The 25,657-nt window shown below is 41.3% G+C and overlaps 2 protein-coding genes across 2 annotated transcripts in view; one reads left to right on the plus strand and one right to left on the minus strand.

Moving 5' to 3' along the window:
• Positions 1 to 11,505: 11,505 nt before the first annotated feature.
• Positions 11,506 to 15,612, plus strand: LOC117393031 (retinol dehydrogenase 14-like). The gene is made up of 2 exons (XM_033991201.2): positions 11,506 to 11,947; positions 14,781 to 15,612. The coding sequence occupies exons 1-2, from the start codon at positions 11,594 to 11,596 to the stop codon at positions 15,396 to 15,398; spliced, it is 972 nt and encodes a 323-aa protein (XP_033847092.1). The 5' UTR covers positions 11,506 to 11,593; the 3' UTR covers positions 15,399 to 15,612.
• Positions 15,613 to 17,631: 2,019 nt separating this feature from the next.
• si:dkey-174m14.3 (uncharacterized protein LOC563117 homolog) overlaps positions 17,632 to 25,657 on the minus strand; it is a 58,065-nt gene continuing 50,039 nt past the window's right edge. The window contains exons 7-8 of the mRNA XM_033991445.2: positions 20,942 to 21,327; positions 17,632 to 19,192 (exon numbers count right to left, since the gene is read on the minus strand). Coding sequence (XP_033847336.1) covers positions 18,097 to 19,192; positions 20,942 to 21,327 — 1,482 coding nt within the window. The 3' untranslated portion in view covers positions 17,632 to 18,096. The remainder of the gene's footprint in view (positions 19,193 to 20,941; positions 21,328 to 25,657) is intronic.

Genomic DNA, 25,657 nt, shown 5'->3' on the forward strand with positions numbered 1-25,657 from the left:
ACATCTGGCAACTATCTGGTATTGCAATAATAATTTAGCTCTATTCTACAGTAGATTATTACACCGTCGTGGGCATGCGTGAAACAGACTTACTACACAAATATTAAACCCACAATATCTGATCAAAAAAGCACTGACATGACTGAGAATGTTGTGTCACTTTTATTTATTTTATTTATTCATAAAAATGGGTTGTACAGGCTGAGATTATGAATTTAATGCTGTAATTAAAACATGGATTTGAGGGAACAATTGAACAACATTTTGCATTTTTGCACATTTGAAGAGTAATAATGTAATACTAGTGTGAAGACTATTTTGATAAAGGCGTTAGAAGAAGAACCAGTTGGTTTTCATTGTAAAGTTGCTCAATGTGCTTTTGGAGTGTTTTTCCTAATCTCAATTCACAAATAGTCTAAAAAATACAATAAAATTAAAAATATGACACTTTTTTGTTTTTAACACACTACATGAATTTCTGTTTGAGTTTTTGATGTAGTTTAGATCTGGTTTGGACCTAGTTTTAACAGTGGACTTGTGTCGTCCGGAAATCAGGGACCGTGAAGTGATTTTTATGTTTACAGAACTGATCAATCGGACCAAAGATGGTTGATTTGAAAAGTTGTTTGCTTATCTACACGTGAATCTCCTGTTTGTTATTAAATCAGTGGTTTTCAAACTGTGGTGCAGGTGCCTCCTGGTGGTGACTGATGGTATTTTCTTTCATCGTAGTTTTTTTCTGAATTGAAAGTGATCAGAACCAATGATCAAAGTGTCACAACAGTGGAACAAGCTGAAAAATAAAACTTTATTTAAATCCTGTTGAGAGGAAAGCACAGGCGTCTTACCTGTCCACAAATGCACAAAGTGCTTCTCTTGTTTTTCAACAAATAATAATTTGCTTCTGCTTAAATAGGCCCAAGTACATCTGTCGCTGCTGACTTCTGCACAAATCACAATGCTGCCCTGTGACTGGTCAGGGCAGCATTGTGATTTGTGCAGAGTTTTTTAACCTTAAAAAACAAAGGTTAACTGTACCTTTTCACCTTTTAAGACAGGTACATGACTTTACTTTGAATCTCCCCACGGGGACAATAAAGTAAAGCCATGTATCTGTCTTAAAAGGTGAAAAACAGAACTAGTTCATGTGTATGAATGTGTGTGTGAATATGTGAGTGAATGTGTGTGTGAATATGTGAGTGAATGTGTGTGTGTGAATGTGTGCATGAATGAATGTGTGTGTGAATGTGTGCAGGGGTGTGTGTGAATGTGTGTGTGAATGTGTGCGTGAATGTGTGTGTGAATATATGTGTGAAAGTGTGTGTGAATGTGTGTGTTTGTGTCTTGGCGGCACGGTGACTGAGTGCCATCACTCATGTCTCACAGCAAGAAGGTTGGTTCGATCCCCGGGTCACCAGGCCTTTCTGTGTGGAGTTTTTCATGTTTCTCCCCGTGTCTGGATGGGTTTCCTCCGGGTACTCCGGTTTCCCCCATCAACCAAAACATGAACGCCCTTCGAGACAACTGTTGTTGTGATTTTGGGCGTTACAAAAATAAATGAATTGAATTGAATTGAATTGTGTGTGAATATATGTGGGGGTGTGTGTGTGTGTGTGAATGGGTGAGTGGTTCCTTGATATAAAGTGCTTTGAGAGCCTTGAAGGTGGAAAAGTGCTAAATAAAAATGTGTCCATTTACCATTCATTTAAACAGTTACCTTAAACTTACCTTATTCAGTCCAAGCGTCGATCAATAAAATGCTTTTAATCAGATGCAGAGTTATTTTGACGTCAAGAGCTTCTGATACAATATATTTGTACTGGGGCAAAACAAAATTTGCTCTGTTCCACCTTGTAATGTCATCAAATGGTAATAGAGGGAGCGCTCCATTGTGTTTTTAAAGTCCGCACACCTTCACTAGAATCAGTTACAGCCCCAGAATTGACGAAGCTTCATCTGTTGTTTTAGCCTTGACATTGGAGACAGTCTCATCTGAACAAAAGTTAAGGTGAGGAGGTGACACTATTAGAACATGATTTAAAGCTCATGAGTGTGATTTTACATGATACAGAACCTTTAACGTAGACTTGGTTTGATCCTGTTCCAGTTCTGGTTTAGTCCCAGTTTAGTTATAATCTTGTGAATGCACCACAAATGTTTGAAAAACACTGATTTAAGAGCCATTTCCTGTCAAATTTTGCTTTTAATCCTTGTAAATTCAGTCGGTAACTGTCGCTAAGTACAAATCAGTCTAAAGCGTCGATGTGCATGCACCATCGTGAAAAGTGCGTTGGCATGACAACAACTCCACCCTCACTGCTGTCCAATAGAAAACAACTCTAAAGTGCACTTGTGTCTCCTGATTGGCCACATTTACTTCCTGTTTACTTCCTGGTGGCCATTTATAGAGGACTAAAACAACTTAATTGGAAATAACTAAATATAAGATGTAGAAATATGTAAAAATGTGTAAATAAATAGATTTAAAATGTAATTGCATACATTTTAAAGCTTACATTAAAATGTATTGATACTTCAATCCAATAGGAATTATATATTCACACAAAAAATGTAAAGACACAAAAATTGACTTAAAGTGAGATTTAAAAATACAATGAGTATATATAACGTATGAATATATATTTAAATTCAGAAATGCATGCAATTATGTAAGTACAGTTACTTATTTATTTCCAATTAACTTTTTTCAGTCCTACCTCCCCCCTCTTTCTTCTCTTTCTTCTCTCTCTTCTCTCTTTTTGCCTGAGCTCGAGCTGTAGTTTTGTTTTGCATCCTATACGTTGTGTTTTGTGCGTTGTCACCGGTCTACAGAGGTTGCACTATAAACTTTGCCTGTTTTTTCATAGACTTTTCTTTATAAATGTGTGCAATACCTGTTTCTAATTTGTGCTGAACATTTTGAGAGATAAATAAAAGAAATATTTGAGAGAGATTTGCAGGTGTCATTTATGTTGATGTTGCACGTGGGACATCTTTGAGGGACATGTGGTGGTGAAATAGTGAGGTGCAACACAAATAAAAAGTACTTGTTCATTGTTGGCTGCTCTTCTCATTGCACCTTAATAAATGGTGAAAAAATGATGACCTCTCTCTATCATTACGAAGTGCAAAAATTACAGTATATGGCCCTGTCTGACTTTCACACACACACACACACACACTCTGGCTAATCACCAGAGAAACATGTATTATCACGTAAATGTACATTTCCATAAGATACGCAAGCCTAGTTTCTCACTCGATTCTTGACTAAATTAATATCTATATTTTTAGAGTTTATTCAATTCTGAACATCCTCGACACGCTCACGAAACAAACTCTACACACACACCTTAGACTACACATGCATAGGATTAAAGGAACTATGTGTAAGTTTTATTTTAATTTCATAAACATGATCTAACTGTTTCCAAAGACACAGATGATTTATAGCTGATTTATGCTTGATTATAAATTGAACATGATGTCCCTTTTATTTATGTTTAGATAATTATTCAATCAGAAAGCAATTCAATTCAATAACATTTATTTAATGTCTTAACCAACAGAAAGTTAGAAAATCAAACGGTGAAACAGACATTGGTCAATAACAAACAAGCAAATCAATCAACAGAAAACAAGCAAATGGAAAACTGTCCCAGAACATCCCCTGTCCTTAGACCCTCCTTCTCGGCAAGGAAAAAATAAAACAGTGGGAAAAAGAGAAACCTCGAGGAGAACCACAGTGAAGGAGAAATCCAGCAGCAGATGTGTCCAAGCCAAATGCACATCCATTTGCAGATAAAGGTCTGAAGCCAGGCATCTGAAACAGACAAATGGACAGGAAACAACTTGTGAACAGCAATGAACAGACTCCAGGTGAACTAAAAGTAGGACGAAACAGGATCATGCTCAATTTGCCACACTTCCTCCAGCACAGTTGCTCCTTGTTTTTAGAACGAGGCCTGTCCCGAGGCTCATCTCATGAAGCAGAATGTGTCGTTAACAAACATAAAAGGACTGCGTGATCTGAATGGTCACTAATTAAACCCCAGCACGTGCAGCCAATCATGAATCAGTGCTGGAAGTTGTGAGCTCACATGAGGCTTCCTCCCAGGTCTCAAGTAACCCAAGAATAAGCCTCAGAGCTTCACTTCACAGTCTAAAATCTAAAATCAGGGAGCATCAAATCGAGTCCGAAATCCGTCCAAATGATCCTGAGGATGTGTGGGACAACACTTAATCCTTCAGGACATGGAGCTGAAGAGGCCACGCTGTTGTTTCCTCTTTACACCCGGCGGTAGAGGAGGATGTAGGTGGACCGCTCCATCCTCTGGCAGCACTCTCTCCCAGTGCTCTGGCTCACGTACTCATCATTGTACGAGAGCCAGCTGTCTGTGGGCTCCAGGGGGCTGTCCTCAGGGTCCAGGCCGTCACAGATGTAGTGTCCTGACAAAACACACCAAACAAGTGAAGAATGAATTAAAGGAAGGATATGTAAGATTTCGTGCTTGTGTCTACTATATAGTTAGAATCTATGACATCCGTGGATCATCATGCTCTAATCTGGACAATTTAAATCTTTATTAGTATAAAACGAGTTGATAAATGAAACAAGTCTGCTGCAATATAGTGGTGCCCAGTGGGAGCTGACGTCGCAGTAAACATCAACACAACAAAGAGCCGTGTAGCTAAAACGACTCTCAACACTTTAAGAGTGCAGGCTACATACAGCCCCATCAAGTTCATTTTACAAGAAACTCATTCTTACCTCTGTCAGCTGTGGCTCCCAGATGTGAGACGATGCTCACTAAGCTGTATAAGCCAGAACCCTGAAAAAAGAAACGTGTTATTTTCTCTATTGACGTGAATATTAATCTACAAGTACAGTTTTAAATTATTGTGACTTTACCTGTGCAGACTCAACCACCAGATCTCTGTCCAGGTGAATGGGACAGTTCACCTTCTGCAGCTGATACTGGGAGTTGAAGGTGAACCTCTTCAGATGTAAAATGAGGACACTGCAAAAAGAAGAACATAAGTGAGTTTAGAAGAAATAAGAATGTATGTAACTGTATTTCTTAGATTTTCATTCATCACTTACTTTGGCAAAGAGGCAAACTTCACTCCCAGACTGGACTTGGTGCCTCCACACTTGCACCTATACTCCAGCTCGCTCTCCCAAATCACACACAGAGAAACATGGGATTGTTTACAAGGTACATATTCAAACTATAGAGAACACTGGTATCAGAAAGATTGGCCTTTCAGTGCTTACCTTTGAGTGGTGCTGTAGAAGCTCTTCGATGGAGCTCCCAGGGACCAGGTCCAATGAGAGATTTGTGAACAACTCCTTCCTGGATGAGCCTTCACCACATCTGCAAAAACAAACACATTTCATGAAGAAGACGCCTCATTGGTCTGTTATCAATGTTCATACATTGATACAAAGGACAAAATAGCCAAATAAAAACAGCCGGGTTAAGTAGAGCAGATTAATATGAATATTTGAATAATGACAAGCCTGAGCAGCAGTTATGGAGAGAGGTGTGACAGTTTTTCAAAAAAGTCACTCATGCTGATATATATCCTATAAAACATGTAGCAGGGTGACAAGTTTCTAATAAAACAACTATATTAATATGTTTGCATTTTTGCCGTGATAGTTTTTCACTGTTGTTCTGCCCGTTCTTGTGATTGTAGTGTGGTGTGTACGTACCTCCTACAGGTCCTGGTGCTCTCCATCTCAAACCTCAGATGCTGCTGGACAGGGCAGGTGTAGGAGGTGCCCTGGGTGGAGGCAGTGCTCTCCAGACGAGGTGCCAGCTCCTGAATCTGGTTCAACACAGCCGTGATGAACTCATGAGCATCCTGACAAAAGCATAAGGTTAGTCTGTGATACAACAAATTGAGAACTAATAATATGATGTAACAGAGGAACTTACCTTCTGGCCATTTCCCTCAAACTCTAGGTTGTGGGAAGCAACAGCCTGCTTAAGTCCTCAGAGCAGGCTGATGATTTCCCTCCTTTCAGTTGAGTTTGAGGCGTCTCGAATGCCCTGGAGATACCTGGGGACAGACACAATCGGATTAAAGAGCTCATAGTACACTGTTTTCTGATCTATGTTATAATGTTTTTGATGTTTTCTCATCAAAAACACACGCAGAGTTTGGTTTGTTTCATTCACACAAGTTTAGCGCATGAATCCTCCATTTTAAGGCTCAATTCTTCTCTCAAACAGAAAACACTCTGTTCCACCTTGTGATGTTATTAAGTGGTAATGCAGGAAGTGCTGTGCTGTGTTTTTAAACTCAACGCACTTTCACTAGGATCATTTTGATCACTTCAGCCCAAGAATTGCCCATTTCTACCAAACTATAGGTAGAACGTAGCTGTTAAACTACCGCTTCAAGGCATCACAAGGTGGAACAGAGCATTTTGAGCTTTGGGGATGTGGACAGACTAATAATAAAGAGTTACTCAAACATGTGTGAATGAAACAAAACACAACTCCAGGTGTGTTTTTGGGAGGTAACAGCGTTGTAACATGGCTTAAAGCTCACAAGAGTCATTTTTGTGTTTTATAGGAGCTTTTAAAAATAATGACAAATGTTTGACTTGACTCTGTCTCACCTCAGGAGCACGGCCTCTCGTCTTCGGCTCCATATGCCCATCTGAGCCTCGATGTTCTTCATGATGGACTCAGCTATCATCAGGGCTTGGAGGCTCGCGTTCAAATAGCATGTATTGCCCATATTTGGGAATCTGCAAGAAACACATTTCACATGTCAATTATCTCAGTCAAACAGATCAGTTACAGAATGTTGATAAACTTACCCAATATGTGTGGGCTGGACCCTTTCTGTCCACTCTGAGGCCCCTCTCTGCTTTGAGGCCCAAGTCTGCTGTGAGGCCTGCTGTGGAGCCCTACTTCCGGGCTTTCTATGGGGTGGGGCAGCAGGCCGGGACAGGGCCGCAGGCCGGGGCCAGGCAACAGGCTGGGATGGGGCAGCAGGCCGTGACGGGGCGGCAGACCAGGGCGGGGCAGAGGCCTGGGGTGGGGCAGCAGGTTGGGGCAGAGACTCCGTGTGGGGCAGAGTCCCAGACTTCACCCTTGCCTGGGTCTCGACCCAGAGCCGGGTGACACGCCTGCTGGTGGACACCGTCTCGGTTCTGGACTCGAACAAAGTCTTGGTTTTAGGCTCACATTTACTATGGAACCCATGCCTTGGAACTGGATTTCTTCCTGACGAGGGCGATGGCGAGTCTTCCTGTTTGAACTGAACTGAATAAACCAAAGTTTGGCCTTATGAGAGAGCAGGTTGTTCTCCCACCACTACGGACAATTGGCCTGTGATAGGATGGTACCACACTGTATCAAAGGATTTTTTTTTACTTGACTAATAACTAACTACTAAACCAGAAAAAACTTTTCATAATCTGAGCTCAGATAGGGACACTGAGGTATATTTTTGTTTGTAAGTGAATGTTACTGTTCATGTTAGTTGTTCATTCTAGCTCTAGCTTTTGCCTTATAACCCTCCTTCAGAACCTAACCCTTGGTCCATCTTATACCAACTGCTAATTTAAGCAGTTACGCAGCAATTACCTTATTCTATCCTGTACGTGGTTACATCATATTTTTGTCCTTAAGTCAGTTTTACTGTGTTTCCAGATTTCTCACATGCTGCATTTCCTTGGGTAAGAATGAATTCCACCTCATACAAAAATATAGGCAGTGGAAACTCCTCAGTAGGGATGGGACGATATATGAAAAGGTCCGCAATTAATCGTTCATGGCATTTTTTAATAATCTTGATCATCGTAAATGATTATAATCACTTTTACAGCACCAGACTGCCTCATGTTTCTGGTTACAATGTTGAGATATTAGTTCTGGTGTTTGCCCACAAGGGGGCCCTCTGTCATAGCAATGACACTTGTTTGCTTCTGTGCCAGTTCTTCACCATCAGTCACTGTCATGGCTGTGGACAGTGGACCTGGATCCCGAAGACATATCCTCCACTCAAGAAGGTGAAGTTCGATGTGTGGAGTTATTATGGATTTGAAAAATAAGACCAACAAGATGAGTCACCAATGTGCAGAGTCCGACAAAAAAAAAGTTGCGGCGCTGAGGGCAAACACCAGCAACTTACATGCACATTTACCAGACAAACATCCTGCTTTGTTTGGCAAACTTGAGCTATTGAATGTAGTTTGTGTTAGTTTGGATTTGTATTAATCTGTGTTTTTGTCGACTTTGCTATCTCTAGCTTAGCGCTAGTTGAACAGCATTTTGCGCAGCTGATTGCACAGCTTGCTGGCAGCGGCGCATGTTTTTACAACAACCATGAATTAATCTGAATACATATAACTTCCTAGGACCTGGCGTCCACATAGGTGGACAACATATTTTAGGTTGTCTAGGCTGCAATAAAAAATTTTTCTTTACAAGGTCCTGGTGTCCACATATGAGGATATTATACTCAGTTGGTTTAATCATTATCGTGATAATATGTTTAGTCTCGATTATTTTGGTCACAGTAATCGGGAGTCTAAATTTTAATATCATCCCATCCCTACTCCTTAGGACATCTTTGAGTTTGTTTGGGAGCTGACATGCGAGTCAGTATTATATTATAGTATCATCTGATGCTATTGAACTGGCATCACTTTGATAACGTAAAACCTTGACTACTGCTTTTACTTGAAGTTCACCTATATCTACAAGTTGTTGTTTTTTTTTGGCATTTTTGTATTTCTACACTTTATTTTTAATGAATTCATTTTTTACATCCATTTAGGGTGAGGAGCTCGGTCACAGAGGAGGAGCTCGGAGTAGAGCTGCTGCTCCTACACGTCAAGAAGAGCCAGTTGAGGTGACTAGGGCATCTGCTCAAGATGCCCCCTGGACGCCTTCCTAGGGAGGTGTTCTGGGTATGTCCCACCGGGAGGAGGCCCTGTGTGAATGAGTGACCAGTGTGTTATAAAGAATTTTGACCATTTTCTTCAGATATAGCAATTTCTTCTAAATCTGTGTGGTTCCTCCGACTAAAAAAACTCAAATGCTGGCAGTGTCCCTTCAAAGTACTTATACTGATGATAGTGTGGTGATGGTGGGCTAAAAGACACAGTATTTCATCGCGCATTAGACACTGTGCTGAGGAACTGGCTCCTGTCTTCACGGACATTTTTAACACCTCCCTGGAGTCATGTCACATCCCAGCCTGCTTCAAGCTGTCCACCATCATCCCCATCCCCAAGAAGCCCAGGATCACTGGACTTAATGACTACAGACCTGTGGCGCTGACGTCTGTAGTCATGAAGTCATTTGAGCGCCTGGTCCTGCACCACCTCAAGTCCTTCACCTCCCCCCTCCTGGACCCTCTGCAGTTTGCCTACAGAGCCAATCGGTCTGTAGACGACGCCATTAACCTGGCCCTTCATTTCATCCTCCAGCATCCTGACTCCCCGGGAACCTACGCCAGGATCCTGTTTGTGGACTTCAGCTCTGTTCATCCTCCCTGCTCTGCTCCAGGACAAGCTCGCTCAGCTCAACGTGCCTGACTCCACCTGCAGGTGGATCACTGACTTCCTAACGGACAGGAGATAGCGCGTGCAGCTGGGGAAGAATGTCTCGGACTATCAGCACAGGATCTCCACAGGGCTGTGTACTTTCTCCCCTGCTCTTCTCCCTGTACACCAACTGCTGCACCTCCAGCCACGACTCCGTCAAACTGGTTAAGTTTGCGGATGACACCACCCTCATCGGACGGCGATGAGTCTACCTACATGAGGGAGGTGGACCGGCTGGTGTCCTGGTGCAGCAGCAACAACCTGGAGCTTAACGCCCAGAAGACAGTGGAGATGATTGTGGACTTCAGGAAAGTCACAGCCCCCCTGGCTCCCCTCACCCTGACGGACTCCCCCATCACCACTGTGGACTCTTTCTGCTTCCTGGGCACCTGCATCACCCAGGATCTCAAGTGGGAGCCGACCATCAGCTCCCTCATCAAGAAAGCCCATCACAGGATGTTCTACCTGCGGCAGCTGAGGAAACGCAAGCTGATGGTCCGGATGTTGGTGCAGTTTTAGTCCATCCTCACCTCCTCCATCACTGTGTGGTTTGCTGGGGCCACTGCCAGGGACAGACAGAGACTGCAGCGCATTGCAGCGCATTCTCACCCTGGACATGGACTATTTGAGCCACTTCCCTCTGGCAGGAGGCTACGGTCCATTGGGACCAGAACCTCTCATCATAAGAACAGTTTCTTCCCCTCTGCCGTTTGTCTCATGAACACTATAATATTTGCACAAAACTGGACACTTTATAACACCGGCCACTTTAATAAGTCATGTTTGCACTGTTGTTCTGATGTTGCTGTTGTATATATTTTCTACCTTTAAGTATTTTATTTGATTTTTTAAGCATATCCTTTTTAAATTCGTGCATGCCCTTATTTGTATTTATTCAGTGTGTTTATGTTGCACTTTATCACCGAAGTAAGTTCCTAGTTTGTGAACTATGTTCACAAACGATGGCAATAAATGTCTTCTGATTCTGATGTTCTTTTTTGTCAGCTGTGGCTTTCTCTCTGCGGTTATTGCCAACTTGATTTTAACGATCTGGCAGCATTCAGGCCTACAATAATATCACTGTTACCTCATCATTTTACCAAGGGAGGAAATTACTTTTTTACACAGGATCATGTAGGTTTGGATAGTATTTTTCTCTTAACAATTAAAATCATCACAGAAAAAAAATGCATTTTATGTTTACTTGGGTTATCTTTGTTTAATATTAAAATTTGTTTGATGATCTGAAACAAGTGTGACGCACATGCAAAAAAGTGGAACCCCTCAGGAAGGGGGCAAATAGTTTTTCACAGCACTATAGGAAGAAAAGGTGTAACCATTCTTTATATTGATGGCTGTTTCATTATCTTTCAACTTTATTAAACAACATACAGCAGCTCTAGAGCACTGTTGTCATGCCTGCATCTCAGTGTGTGTCACCCACACAAAGGTCCCCCCAGGTACAAGGCTTACATACATGTAACAGGCTATTTTATACAATGTATATTCCTATAGAAAACAATGTTGTAATAGTCCTATCAAAAGACTGAATTGCCTTTACCTGAATTGCCTTTATTTTAAATTACAAAATATCCTGGCTCAATCGAGTATAGTTGTTAGCTGATATCGTCCGCTAAAACACATGTTAATATTTTCGAAACCTTTTAATATGCCGTACTGTGGAACAATCCAGGCAAAGAAACATCTCTATAAATTAAAAAATATATATAAATTTACCTCCTTAATTTTGCCAATTATACTACGACCTATAGTTTATGAGCTCTTGTTTATTTTTATCAATTAAAAACACCCTCATGTAAAATATGTATCTCTAGAGTGTAGTACGTCGTCCGGTCCAGCAGAGGGCGTAACACACCAGCATTCACATAAAGTCTGCACATTATAACAGCAGAGAAAGATCCCCAAAAACAACCAGACAACAACAATAACCCTCTGCTGTCCCCTTCGTCCCTGCACTGTCGCAGCCCTGTCCCGCTCCTGTCCACGCGCAGGTCCATGTTCTCTGCGGTGCTCGTGGCCGCTGTCGTGGGCGGTGGGGTTCTGGTTCTCCTCCGCCGGCTCTTTCCTCAGCAGAAGCCCGCAGAGCTGCTCCACTTCCCCGCCGGGACCATGCGGGGCAAGACTGTGATCATCACCGGGGCCAACAGCGGCATCGGGAAGGCCCTGGCCGGGGAACTGCTCAAGCTGCAGGCGCGGGTCATCATGGCGTGTCGGGACCAGGCCAGGGCGGAGGAGGCGGCCCGGGAGCTGAGGAGCCAGGCCGGGCAGGAGCAGGGGGAGCTGGTCATCAAGCTCCTGGACCTGGCCTCGCTGCGGTCAGTCCGGAGCTTCTGTGAGGAGATCACTAAGGTGAGGAGGAGCACAGCTGTGTACTTTTATTTTGTACTTTTACTGTGAGGTCAGTTACTGAGTGTTTAGGAAGCTGCGTTTAGTCCTGGTTTAGGCCTATCTGACCTTGGTTAGTTCAAGTGATTTCAATAAATGAAGCCTACTCGTGACTCCTGACATCAGCTCTATACAAATGATGAGCTCAGTTAAAAAACACCGTTACAACAAATGAAACGAGGGGAGACAGGAGGAGCCAAAACTAGGCAAGGCAGGTTTATTTTTATAGCACAATTCGTACACAAGGTAATTCAAAGGGCTTTACAGAATAAGAAAGACATTAAAATCACAATACAACAAATCAAAACATAAATAATCATAAAATTTACATTAAAAGAGAAGAGTGCAGAATAAAAACTTTTCAGTCATATGCACAGATAAACAGAACCATGGGTTTAAACATTGTCAAAGTAGAGGCCTGTCTCACATCTTCAGAAAGACTGTTCCAGGTTGTAGCTGCATAAAACTGAATCACTGATTTCCCATTTTTGGTCCTGACTCTGGGACCAGCAGGAGGCTGGCTCTAACATTTGGGAGATGTACTTTGTTGCTAGGCCATTGAGAGACTTGTGCAGAAGCAGAGCTGCTTTAAAGTCTATTCTATGAGCTACAGGAGCCAGTGCAGAGACCTGAGCACAGGACTTGTGCTTGTATTCCCTTGCTGGAGTCGGTTCCGGATGTTCTGCAGCTGTCTTAACTAATATGTTAGGTATCCTCGGACCTGCTTTCTGACTCTGAAATATGCCACTATGCAGAAAAACGTTCTGTTGGGCCTGTTCTGCTACAACCTGGCATGAGAGCCAAATGAATCTAAAACTTACTTCAAAGCTTAGGGCCACTCACAAGTGGTCAATAGTACAGTGAATTATTCGGATGTGTGCATTTACATAATGACAATAGAGCCCTGTCACTTTAATGAGGCGTGGAACATTAATTTTAGGTCAGTGTCTAAAATGCAGCTTGATGTCATTGGGTAGAGTTACTTACATTTGCACTAAAACGTTCTGCTTATGATCATTTAGGCTAATGCTGCAAGAGGCCTGAGGGTCAACAAAAATTGGCCGTATTTGGCCCCAGAAGCAGTTTGGACACCCCTGGTCTAAAAGTAGTTACTAATGAAAGTCCAGATAAGAATGTGTGCAAAAATAACAATAACAGAGTAAAGACAAAAAAACAAATCCATCATTTTGCTTTATTCTGTATTAAAAATTAGACCAACTAAACAATAAGATTCAATGCATAACAATAGTCCCAAAAATATGCAAACGTAAACATAAAGCAATGTCCAACCACTAGGTGTCAGCGTAGGATCATACACAGACACATCCACAGCTCTGTTGGAGTCAGACCCTTCAGTATGTCTACTTAAGCAAGACTCAAGACTTGAATTCCCATTTGAGATTCCTCTTCAGTCATTTCTATTAAAGATCTTGCCCGTGTACTCTGTGGCTCATTAAATGCAGTAATGCTTATATTAAGGTGTATGGGGCTGCAGTGGCTCAGCGATGGAGCATTCACCCACAAACCTAAAGACTGATGGTTTGATCTCAGCTCCAACCAGTGCATGCTTTTGTATCCATGGGCAAGACATTTCTCTGACCTTGTGTGCTTATGTACGAATCTGTGGGCATCTTTGTCTGCCTTTTTTTAACATATTGGTCCAAATATGACACAGTTTGACTTGTGTGAATACAAAGATGAAAATGTATTTTTAAAATAACTGAAATAGCAAATATCAATGTTGAACAATAAAGAAGACACATTGCCCTTTTTCCATTATATAGTAGTAGCAACATTAGCAATGGATTTATTGACTTTAAGGTTGTCAGGTATTAAAAATCAAATGCTAATCAACACTAAAACGAATTTCGAAACTACTCATTTGAGCAGGTATCTATACAAAAAAAGTCACAATCACAGGGCAGAAGTGAATAGCTCCTCAGTAGCTTTAGAATGATCTTGAGCTGTATCAGAACAAGTACAAGACCATATGTATACGACTAGTCTACACACATGGACCACTATGGAACCTACCTGGACGACTGAGGGATTACACATAACTGACTTTTTGTTAAAAACTGCAGAAGTGATTCTCTGCTCCTGGCTGGCCCCTCTTCCTATTGACACATTCTTCATTTATGTTGATTTTATTTATATATACATATTGTGTGTATTTATTTAGTGTGTTGTATATTTAAACTTACAGAAGGTGTGTGTACAGTGGGTGGTGATAGGTGCAAAAGGAAATTCCCTGAGCGCTGAAGCTTCAGGACAATACAGGATTACTCAAACTTGCATGAATCACTCAAAATACAGCTCTGAGTAAGACTATGATGAGGGAGAAAACACAATATGTTTAAAAGCTCATAAAAGCTGTGATTTTGAAGCAAATGTCTCTCTCTTTAAAACAACATCATGTAACTTTATGTAGTTTCATGTTACCTGGAATCATTGTTTTTGCATTTCCGGAAATTGTGTTTTTGATCTGATAGTAAGTGGAAAGTTAGTCTGTTAGTATAAAAATGTAATTGTTTTTAGTTGAATGATTGTGAACCATAACTAATATTTAAAATGACCACAGGAAGAGTAGCTGATGCAATACACTGCAGATGCTAGAGGGGATCAAACCAAAACAACATGCATAACATACTGTGGCTTTAAATATATTTTTCAGCAGTAATACTCAACTGGGTTCCTGCTATGTTTTGCAGTTAGTTTACAGATTTAAAACTTAAGTTATAGCAACAACAGTATTCAATTGATTTGCTCATTTTTATTTCCATGCTATTCCATTCAGGAGGAACCCAAAATCGACGTCCTGGTGAACAACGCAGGCCTGTACCAGTGCCCCTACACTAAGACAGAGGACGGCTTCGAGATGCAGTTCGGCGTCAACCATCTGGGCCACTTCCTCCTCACCCACCTCCTGCTGGACCTGCTTAAGATGTCCGCCCCCAGCCGCATTGTGGTCGTGTCCTCCAAGCTCTACAAATATGGTTCCATTAACTTTGAGGATCTCAACAGCGAGAACAAATATGACAAGGCATTCTGCTACAGTCAAAGCAAGCTCGCCAACTTGCTTTTCACGCTAGAGCTAGCTAAAAAACTGGAAGGGAGCGGGGTGACAGTTAACGCTCTAACTCCTGGGATAGTGAGGACCAATCTGGGCAGGCACGTAGCAATCCCATTTTTGGCGAAACCACTTTTCAACCTGGCGTCCATGGCGTTCTTCAAGAGTCCACTAGAGGGAGCACAGACGCCATTGTACCTGGCTAGCTCACCGGAGGTTGAGGGCGTGTCAGGGAAGTGCTTTGCTAATTGTAAAGAGGAGGAGCTAATGCCAGCGGCTAAGGACCAGCAGGTGGCTAAAAGGTTGTGGGAGGTTAGCTGTCAGATGGTGGGAATAGAAGAATGAAGGAGGACATTTTGGAGGAAATTTTTGGACTGTTGCCTGGGGGATTGTTGGACTGAAAAGATGGACTGGTTTTGGGACACTAGAGGGAATCCGTGGAGGAGCCTCGGGATAGTGTAATTTGCAGTGCCGATCAAGTGATTCATTAAACTTGAAGTGATTTTATGACAAAAGTTTCAAATTGTGACTTTTGTAGGGAGGAGTGGGGTCTGGAGGACTAAAGGGGAGAGTGAGGAAGGAGGAAGGGCGGAGTCTGGAGGACTAAAGAGGAGAGTGTGAAAGGAGGAGGGGCGGGATCTGGAGGACTAATAGGGAGAGTGAGGGGGGTGGAGGGGCACGGTCTGGAGGTATAAGGAACAGTGAAATTGTCTAACAGGTGCCCACACTTTAAACTCCACCCTTGTAGCCACCTGGCTTTAATCGAGGCAGTCCTGCGTGATGTTGAGTAGTACTTGAAACTACACTGGCCACTGAAGGCAGCACACACTCATTTTTGACAGCTTTTCACCAGAAAGCTGCAAATGTTTATTTTTTATTTGACAGAAAATGACTAGGAACAGTCATGCTCTGCACATTTTAGTAGCAAAAACCAAAAAAAACCTTTTTTGCACAATTTTGAATGTTTTGAATAAGAAATGTCACACTATGAAAATTTTCAATTCAATTACTTTTGGTGTTGAAGATGGCAGTGTGTCTTGTCCTTTTAATGTAACAGGACCACTTATTAGAAAACCTTGAGGTGACTATGAATACTTGTACTTCAACAATTAACTATCATGAGCAGTCAGATTAAAGCAAAAGTGTGAGTAATTGATTTAAGTGTTTCTGTGAGTAAAATGAAACATGTTTCTCCCACCAGCTTCTTGTCAGTGGATGAATGCTCCTTCACAAAGGATGATTCATCCAGTGAACTGCCAATCCAAAACTCACATAATGAAAACATAATTTAGCACAAAATTATGTGTAATAGGAAAAGATGATATTTTCAGTGTGGATTTAAGCCAGTATCTATACGTTTGTATTAGGGATCTACCAGTTTATTTGGCTCCCTTTCTGATTTTTTTAATATTGGCAACACCTGCAGGCTAATCCTCCAGCTAGGTACTCCAGAGAAGTATCCTGGTTCATTAAGTATAAGATTACTGCTTTTCAGAGTATTTTTATAGCAGCACACTTTTACTCCTACTAAAATGAGATGTTATGTCAGTTACTTTTTTAAGTTACTTTTACTGTTTTCTCAATTTTCTTTTACTCAATCTTTATGTCTGTCCTGAAGAAGCCTCCAGTTAACACGTGCTTTGTTTGAGCCTTCAGTTGCCACTCCTGCTTTTCTCAAAACGTGTTTCAAAGCCCATCATTATTTTGCCCATCACTAAATACAGATCAGATTTGTTCACAAGGCTGTGTGTTTTCATGGTATTTTAACAGAATAACCCACCAGACAAGTCTAAGACCATCATTTTTCTGTAGAATTGTGCTTTATTATAGAAACAAAACAACCCAAATATCCAAACATGCACCAAAGTAACAGGAGCACAGCAGCTGGGTGGGGAGGGCATCTGACTGAACGTGAGGTAGAACGGGGTGGGGAAACCTCAGAATATCAAAAAGCAGAAGGTATAACAAGAATCAAAATGTAAATATAATATAATGACCATTAATAATCATATGCACTGCTATAGGACAGATGTGAATACCTGAAAACCATCAAAAAAACAACAGAACAGCCATCAAAACCATCTAATTCAAAAACAGAATTTTACAATAAAATTTCATCCATAACTTGATTTCAATGTACTCAATATTGTTAGGTTATAATAATTCAACTTTCCAATTCATAAAAGACTACCTTCTAATGTGCATTACTTTAGCCTCGCATAAAATATCAATATAAGTAGCATGTATTTCGTATTTCATTTACACATTCTAATTTAAACAGGTTCCTATGAATGTCTACATACAAAATATAATATATATCACTATCAGTTTTACATATGTTAAATACATACATTACATTCAGACCAGTAGTAAAGGCTTCAGTGCATCGTATAGAATGGGCACTCGTAGCATAAAAACTATCCAAGCCTTTGAATAATATTAAACAGTTATAATTACATATGAAAATCCTCTGTTCAAAGTAGACATGCTAAAGTTGCAGGCCTCTTCTCCACAAGCTATCAGGCAAAACATTAAGACCACCGCAATATGGCACCAAAATGAGACAAAAGATTTAGTCCTGGGTTAGATCTGATTAAGTTCTGTTTAAATCCTGGTTTAGTCCTGGGTTAGACCTTGTTTAGTCCTGGCAAATTCCTGGATTTTGCATCTCTTGTGGGGAGTTCCCGTTCAGCAGTGGACAGTATCAGAGGTGGTTAAGACTTGGTTTAGTCCTAGGTTTGTCCTGATTTGTTGTAGCTCTTAAGGGGTATTACCAATCTGCTGTGTTAATTATGTATCAGACCTGGTTTAGATCTGATTTAGTCCTGGCGTAGACCTGGGTTAAACCTGGCTCTCTTTGTAAACTGTCACATAAACCCCCTTGTCTATGATTGGTCTGTCGAGATTGTGCTTGAGGAAATTAAATCTCTATGGACCAATCCCAGGTAAACTTAGTGATTACAGTATGATGGTGTACGTGGCATCAGTGGTAATGGTCGTAGTGTTCTGCCTGATCTTTGTAAACAGGTAATACAAAAGTGGTTCAGTTCAGCAATGTCCCGTAGAGCTGGGCCTTGGTCAGACTGTCCTTCCGGGTCAACCCCAGAGACCCAAACTTGGTCAGGGGGGCGTGACCGTAGGGAGGGGGTGGGGCTGGGGGTGGCGACTGGCTCACCTGGCTCACCTGGCTCACCTGGGGGGGCAGGCTGTGCATCTCCACCTGGTAGTGCTGCAACTCCGCCGCCATCTCCAGCGATCTCTGGTGGAGAGACTCGGTGGAGCTGTTGGGACTCGGCTCCTCCCCGTACTCCTGACCCTGCCCCACTGGCCCTGGCCCTGCCCCTTCCCGGTCCTTGGAGCTTCCCGAGTGGTACAGGCTCTGCTCTGATCCTTGGCTACCCTCCGCCCGGTACAGGTGGGCTTGGCTGTGCGCTTGCCTAATCCCACATTCCTGGCTTCCTGACGCGCCCGCCCCCACCCACCCTTGGTCCATGACGGCGCCGCCCTGGTGGAGGTGATAGTAATCTGCGCCTTCCTGGAAGCTGCTGTACATGGGACCCAATCGGATTTTGGCAGGTCGGACGGAAAAGTGTTGCTCGGAGAAACTGTATGGCGACGCGCGGCCAGGACTGCGGTACGAATGCAAGTCCTCCACGCTGAGTTGTCGCCACCGGCAGATTAGCTCCTCCTCCTCAGGTGCTAACGTACTGCCGCGGCGACTGTCTCCATAGGCAACACTGGGCGAGGAGGAAGGGGGGAGGGGCTCATAAGGTTCGCTGAAGCAGGACGACATAGTGCGGCTGTACACGGGCGAGCTGCCGTTGTTCTGATGGTGTGACATCTCTCCCTGCTGGAAGGAGGGGGCATTGCTGAAGACTCCGGGGCTGTCGGCGTCGCCCTCCCAGGAGGACTCGCTCTTGCGGTCGTCGTACTCACCCGCGTCCCTCCACTCCATGTAGAGGGTGTGGTGGTGGGGGGAGGAGGCGTTGGAGCTCGGGGGGCCGTGGGGCTTGTCTTCTGAGCCCGCGGCGCTGAAGCTGGAATAGGAGCTGGAGCCGGTGCCCAGCAGAGGAGGGAACTTGGAAAAGTGCTCTTGAGAGAAGCTCTGGGTGAGGCCCACGGAGCCCTCCTCAGGATTACTGCAGGCAGAGGATAAAGGTTTAAAATAGAACAGTGTTTACCACTCCCAATCATGATGAGAACCATTTTTTATTTTATAATTATTTTTACAGGAAAGATCCAATGAGAACACAGGACACTCTTTTTCATCGATGCATGTAATTTCTTTGAGATATTATAAAAACATAACAGTAATTGAGTTAACAAACCCCAATAATTCTTATTATTTAGCTATGCGTAGTAGGACTAAAAGCACTAGTTCGTTTATATTTTCAAAAGTTATAACTTTGCTTGTTTTCTCCTTGGTTTCCTTTACATTTAGTTGTACTCTGGAATCAAATATGTAAACATTTATTAGAGAAACCATTTTTGTTTGTGTATATAAAAGTAGATAGTATAGTACTGCGACTGGAAACCCAACCATCTCAAACCGTCTTGATCAGTTACACTTAATTCAAATAACTTGCTAGCAAAATGCATGACGAGTGTCTTCTTGTTGTAATTTTGTATCGTCTTATATTTTCTTTCTTTGGAATGTATTTATACTGAATCTTTGCTGTGACTCAATGTTTGTTGTCTTCAGTGTTATGTGGCACTGAGTCAAATTTCCCACAGAGGGGACAATAAAGTGTTCTATTCTGTACAAAACATACTGTAGACATGCAATTTAAAAATGTCTTTCATGTCTGTGACTCAAGAGAAAGTAACTTATACGTATATTTTATTCTAAGCTTACTTATGGAAATGGTATGTTATGATGTTAATCTTAAAGGTCTTTAATGGTCTATAGGTCTATAATGTTGTTTCCTCATCACAAACAGACCTGGAGTTGTGTTTTGTTTCATTCACACATGTTTAACACACAAACCCTGCAGATTTAGACTGAGTTCTTCTCTTAAACAGAAACCACTCTGTTCCACCTTGTGATGTCATATGGTAATACAGGTGCATGTATATATGTATGCTATGCATGTGTCATATATAGATATTGTATATATATGTTGTATAGGTCATATATATGATGTATAGGTTGTGCATGTATATTGTGTGTATATATGTATGTGTATATGTGCGTATATATATATGTGTGTGTGTGTGTGTGTGTGTGTATATATATATATATATATATATATATATGTGTACATGTTTTTCACAGGGTCAACTGGGAATAGGTGAACGATATACACTTTCATATGTAGCATGTAAACGCAGAATTGTAGATGAGTATGTTTATACGTGTGTGTATGATGCTACGTGTGTGTATGTGCATTACTAAACTTTGACCATTGTGAAAAATAAAATTGAATTGATTGAAGTGAATACAGGAAGTGCCCCACTGTGTTTTTAAGCGACATACACTTCCGTTAGAATCCTTTGGATGATTTCAGACCTGGAATTGCTAATCTCTATTGAACTAAAGGTAAAAGGAACTGTTAGCTTGAAAACTACCTACAACACGACATCACAAGGTCGAACAGAGCCTTTTGAGCTTTCAAGATCTAGACAGACTAGTAAAAAAGGATTACTCAAACATGTGTGAATGAAACAAAACACAACTCCAGGTATGTTTTTGACGAGGTTATAACATTAACTTAAAGCTCACAACAGTCAATTTTGTGTAATATATGACTTTTAACGATCCCATAACACTGCTCCTGTTTTATTTGTATTCCAGTGTTGTTTTTTGGTCATGTCTGTTGTTAAAAAGTACTTCTTTGGTGACTAATACTATTCTTAAGTACTCACAGTCGTAGTAACCCCTCTCTCACCTCTGGCTGTCGGTGGAGTTCTGGGGCCCATACACCATGGCCCTGTGCCCATGCAGGTCCATGCTGGGGCGCCTCTCCCTGTGCCTATCATCAGGGCAGTACAGGGCCGTGTCGCTGCTGTACAGGTCAGACTTGTAGGCCGCACGAAGACCCAGCCGCCCCCCGGGACCCCCCAGGCTCTCCAGGATGAAGGTGTGCTCCTGGGGGTGGGGGAGGGGGCCGGGGGGGCTAGGCGAGCGGGACCCCTGGCTGCTGCTCCCTCCGTCGTCGGGCTTGTCCAGGCTGGGGCTCAGGTGAGAGGCAGGGACCGGGTCAGAGTACAATGGGGTCTCCTCCTCCTCTTCCTCCATGTGAAGAGTCATGCGCTCCTGGAAGTCTGTAGGGAGCTGGGGTGGGGCAGAGGGACAGGATGTTGACCAATGCATTTTGATATAGTTTTGTCTATGTCATATTTTTGCTGTTTTGTGGAATAATAAAAATAAAAATGAAATCTGAAACGAAAAGACTGAAGGATTTCTACCTATGATGTAACAATCCAGGGAGAATGGATTAATAAAAGGATAAATAAAGCAATCATGAATGAAGTTAAATACAATCCCAGGTATGTTTTTGATCTAACACAATTTAAAGTTCAAAAAGTATATATATTTTTAATAATTGATTACATATATCAATTTAATATTTTTTAATAGTACTATAGGTAGCAGTTATAGTAGTTTACGTGAGCAAGATAGGGTCAGGATTAACATCTGGTTTAAAAAAAACAACAAGACAATCCCTCTCCCTTTTAATTTTTATATGGGTGTTATTTAGTAGTAATAGTAGGCCTATTAGTTGTTGTTGTTGTTGTAGTAGAATAGTAGTAGTAGTAGTAGTATTAGTAGTACAAGTATCTATCCTCTGTTGTAGTAAACCATATCTCATCACTTCGCTTATCCATAATCTATAGACTAAATCTGTCAATACGTTTTCGAGCAGCTGGACCAGGAGATCTCCACAAACAAGTAAACATACTGTAAGCACATGTACGACCTTTGACCTAATGTACCGTATATGAAACACGTCAATAATACATATGTCCATAGCTAATGTAAGGTTACGTAATGATTGAGCTATATCGACTTTTCCATTGGGACATATGAGCGCAGTGTAAACAAACAACATTTTAACCTTATGGAAATCAAATTGTTTTTAGACACACTGTTGTCAAGGGTCAGAGAATTTCAAATTACATCTACTTTTAAACTCATCTTAATTATGTACTTTTCACATTATTTATATATACGTAAATATTATCTTGCCCGAGTACAGATATATTGTAAAAACAGCACTCTCATGGTCAAAATGAAACCGCTGTGTACTGCCTGCATCTCATTCTAAAGCAATTTTATGGTCCGCAAACCAGGAAGTAATAATGGTGCGCTGTTTGCATGCTAGTTGTCATTGCATTGAATAATTCTGGATTGGACTAGTTCTGTTATTTATGTTTCTAAGACAGTAAAAATGATTTACAGTATCTTTTATTGGATAATTGTAGACACAGCACTGCAAAATAATAGTATTTAGTTGCAGGCCTAATATTTGTAGCATATAGTAACACAAGGATTATGTAGTATTAGGCCTAACTGTTGTCATAGCCTAATAGTTGCAGTAAAGGTAGTAGTTGTCACCTAGTATAAGCAGCAATACCAGTTGTAATAGTGGAAGTAGTAGCAGTGAGAGTACAAATTAGTAGTAATATTAGTGATAATTTAGGAGTATTGCAGCAACAAAAGTAGAGATGGTTCTAGTCGATATACAATACTCACCAAAGTACATGGAAAATTATGTATTTCGTCCCTACCTCTTGTCATCTTTTCATCACAATATATCAGCCAATCACAGTCTAACACCTTTACCTCCCAACCAATCACCTCTCAGGACACTTATTTCCACCTCAGCAGCAGAACTACTGCCTCTTCCTTTTCCTCCACCACTTTAAAGAGGAGGTATTATGCAAAATCACCTTTTCTGAGCTTTCTACCATGTTGTAACATTGTTCCCTCATCAAAAACATGGCTGAAGAGGTTTTAGACGTCATCCATGCATGTTATAAATTGAATAATTTAGCAATCTCTCCCCGGTACTACTTGAACACTCCTTATGGTTGGCAGTACGATCCTATCCAAAGCTCAGCCCGTAAACTTACGTCACCCATGTTCCCCTTGGCAATTTTCTATAAATACACAAGAACAGGATACAAAACAATACACTACAACTTCACAAACCTGATGCAATAGTTTAATTAACGGAAAATACAGGATTTTCAAAACAATAAAAGGGAACATGGTGATCTAAATATGTTACGTGTTTGCAATTAATACCCACAGAACTGTGACCCCTCCTCTGTAATTTAATAAAACATTCATTGTTCTTCACTCATTTTAAGTCACTCTGGGTTGAAACTGAAAGCACATAACAAGCCAGAATTTCACATTTTATTTTTGACAGCTTAATTTCGCATTGACTTTGGTTCTTTCTGCAGTGAGTCCACCCCAGGTAATCTCATCCACGTGTCATGTTTGATCAGTGCTACATGAGTCAGGGCCAAATGGGTTCTTCACAAAACCTCACCAAGGCTTATGTGATGGAGAATACAATGGACATAATGAAATAATAGGTTGGAGAGGTGTGCAGGGAAAAGACTGATTTGGCTTTAATTTAATACATTTATTAATACGAGTGGGAGACATAATGGAGGTTGGATGGTTAGGTATTAGTGTGCAATGTGTTACCTTGTACTAACACAGAGAAGGGTTAAATTACACACTGTTCAAAGCAGGTCTAAAGACTAAAAGACGAAGACTAAACCGAGATTATGCTGGACTCACCTATGATTTCAGGTTTAAACCAGAACTGAGCATGGATTAAGCTGGGTTTACTTTAGACTAAACCTGGAAAGGATTAAGCTAGACCTGGACTAAAATGTCTAGATCAGGTCGAGGTCCTGGCCAGTTTAGTTTTGGATTTAGGTTTGTTTTTTGTTCTGTTCACTGCTGGTTTAGTCTCTGGGTTTAGTCTGTATTCTCTGCCAGTTTTGATGTAGTCTATGCGCAACTGTGAACCATAGTCTGTATAAAGAAGTGGACTAAGTGAGTGTGACATCGTCCATAGTGTTTGGCTGCCATTAAAGGTAAAGCCCCTTCCCACCCGCACCACTGATTTAGCAAGGAGCAGTCCAGGTCTTAACCCGGACTCTTGAATTTCCTTGAGATAAATAATGTAGCCTAATTATTTATTTATGTATGTATTAATGCATGTATGTTTAACTATTATAATGAAACATAATTAGAATATATAGACCTTTTCAACTGGTGAATTGAAATGTTCAAATGGTTTGCCACATTTCTTAACCTGTTGCCCACCTTAACAAATAAATATGTGCTCATATATTTTAATGTTTAGGTCTACACACACACACACACACACACCCCCCCCCCCACACACACACACACACCCACCCCCGCACACACACAAACACACACATACACACAAATACAAATGTTGAACTGACTTGAAATAAATACATAATGTCACCTTTTCCATCTAAATATTTTCCGTTAAATTAACTTGTATGTATTTTAATTATATCATCTAAACTATTTTTCTTGGATCAATTTAGTATAACAAATGCACAAATGTAACATAATATATTTTGGGTGAATTTTAATTGTTACATATGGTGACAGTAGCTCAGTTTGTCCACTGATCTGAAGGCCGGTGGTTCAAATCCTGCTCTCGTTATAACCATTGTTGATGGAGTGGTCAGATCCACTGATCCACAGGTTTACGGCGCGATTCCAACTAGCACACAGATGAATGCTGTTGTTGTGTCCTGGGGCAAGACACTTAACCCACCTCGCCCCCAGTATCTGTGAACACTGGTGTATGAATGTGTGTGTGTGATTCCTTGATATAAAGCGCTCTGATATTACCACACTGTCATTATCACACTGTATAGCCTATTTTTTTTTTTACAACTTCCACTGTGTTGTTTTTTTAACCAGCCTCTGTCAGTTGTTGTTGACATTATGACGCTAATGCTAATCCCTCCATAGAAAATGCATTGTGACATATTCGCTTATGTGACACCGTCATTGCTAACAGGCTCATATTATTTACACTAAACACTAAAGGGTCCATATAACAGGGTACAGGGAGGTGTGAGGCTTCTCTGTGCCTGGAGGGATACACTCCGGTTGCCATGGTAACGTCTCATCACTGACAAACCCACTGTCCACCGCAAACCACCACTCAATGTTTAGCGTCTTACAGGCTATTCGACACTATTCAGTTCACTAGTGTTTAGACGAGTACATAGTAGCAGTAGTCATGGTAGGCTAAGTGGTAGAAAGAGGCTACTAGGGTACTCATGACAGCAGTCTGTAACCATAGCAATAGCAGTGGTAATTGCAGTAGATTAGTGCAGTGACAGTAGTAGCAGGCCAGGTAGTGTTAGTAAGAGAAGTAGTAGTAGTAGTAGTAGACGTAGTAATAGTAGAAGTAGTAGTATATTAGAAGTTGTCGTAGAAGTAGTAGTAGTAATAGTAGTAGGAGTAGTAGTAGTAGTAGTAGTAGTAGTGATAGTTGTAGTAGTAGCATTATTATTATTATTAGTAGTAGTAGTTTAGTAGTAGTAGTTTTCAGACCTTCCTGTAGTGTTTCTCATCTCTAGAG

The sequence above is a fragment of the Periophthalmus magnuspinnatus genome, chromosome 24, assembly GCF_009829125.3.
Source record: "Periophthalmus magnuspinnatus isolate fPerMag1 chromosome 24, fPerMag1.2.pri, whole genome shotgun sequence".
NCBI lineage: Eukaryota > Metazoa > Chordata > Actinopteri > Gobiiformes > Gobiidae > Periophthalmus > Periophthalmus magnuspinnatus.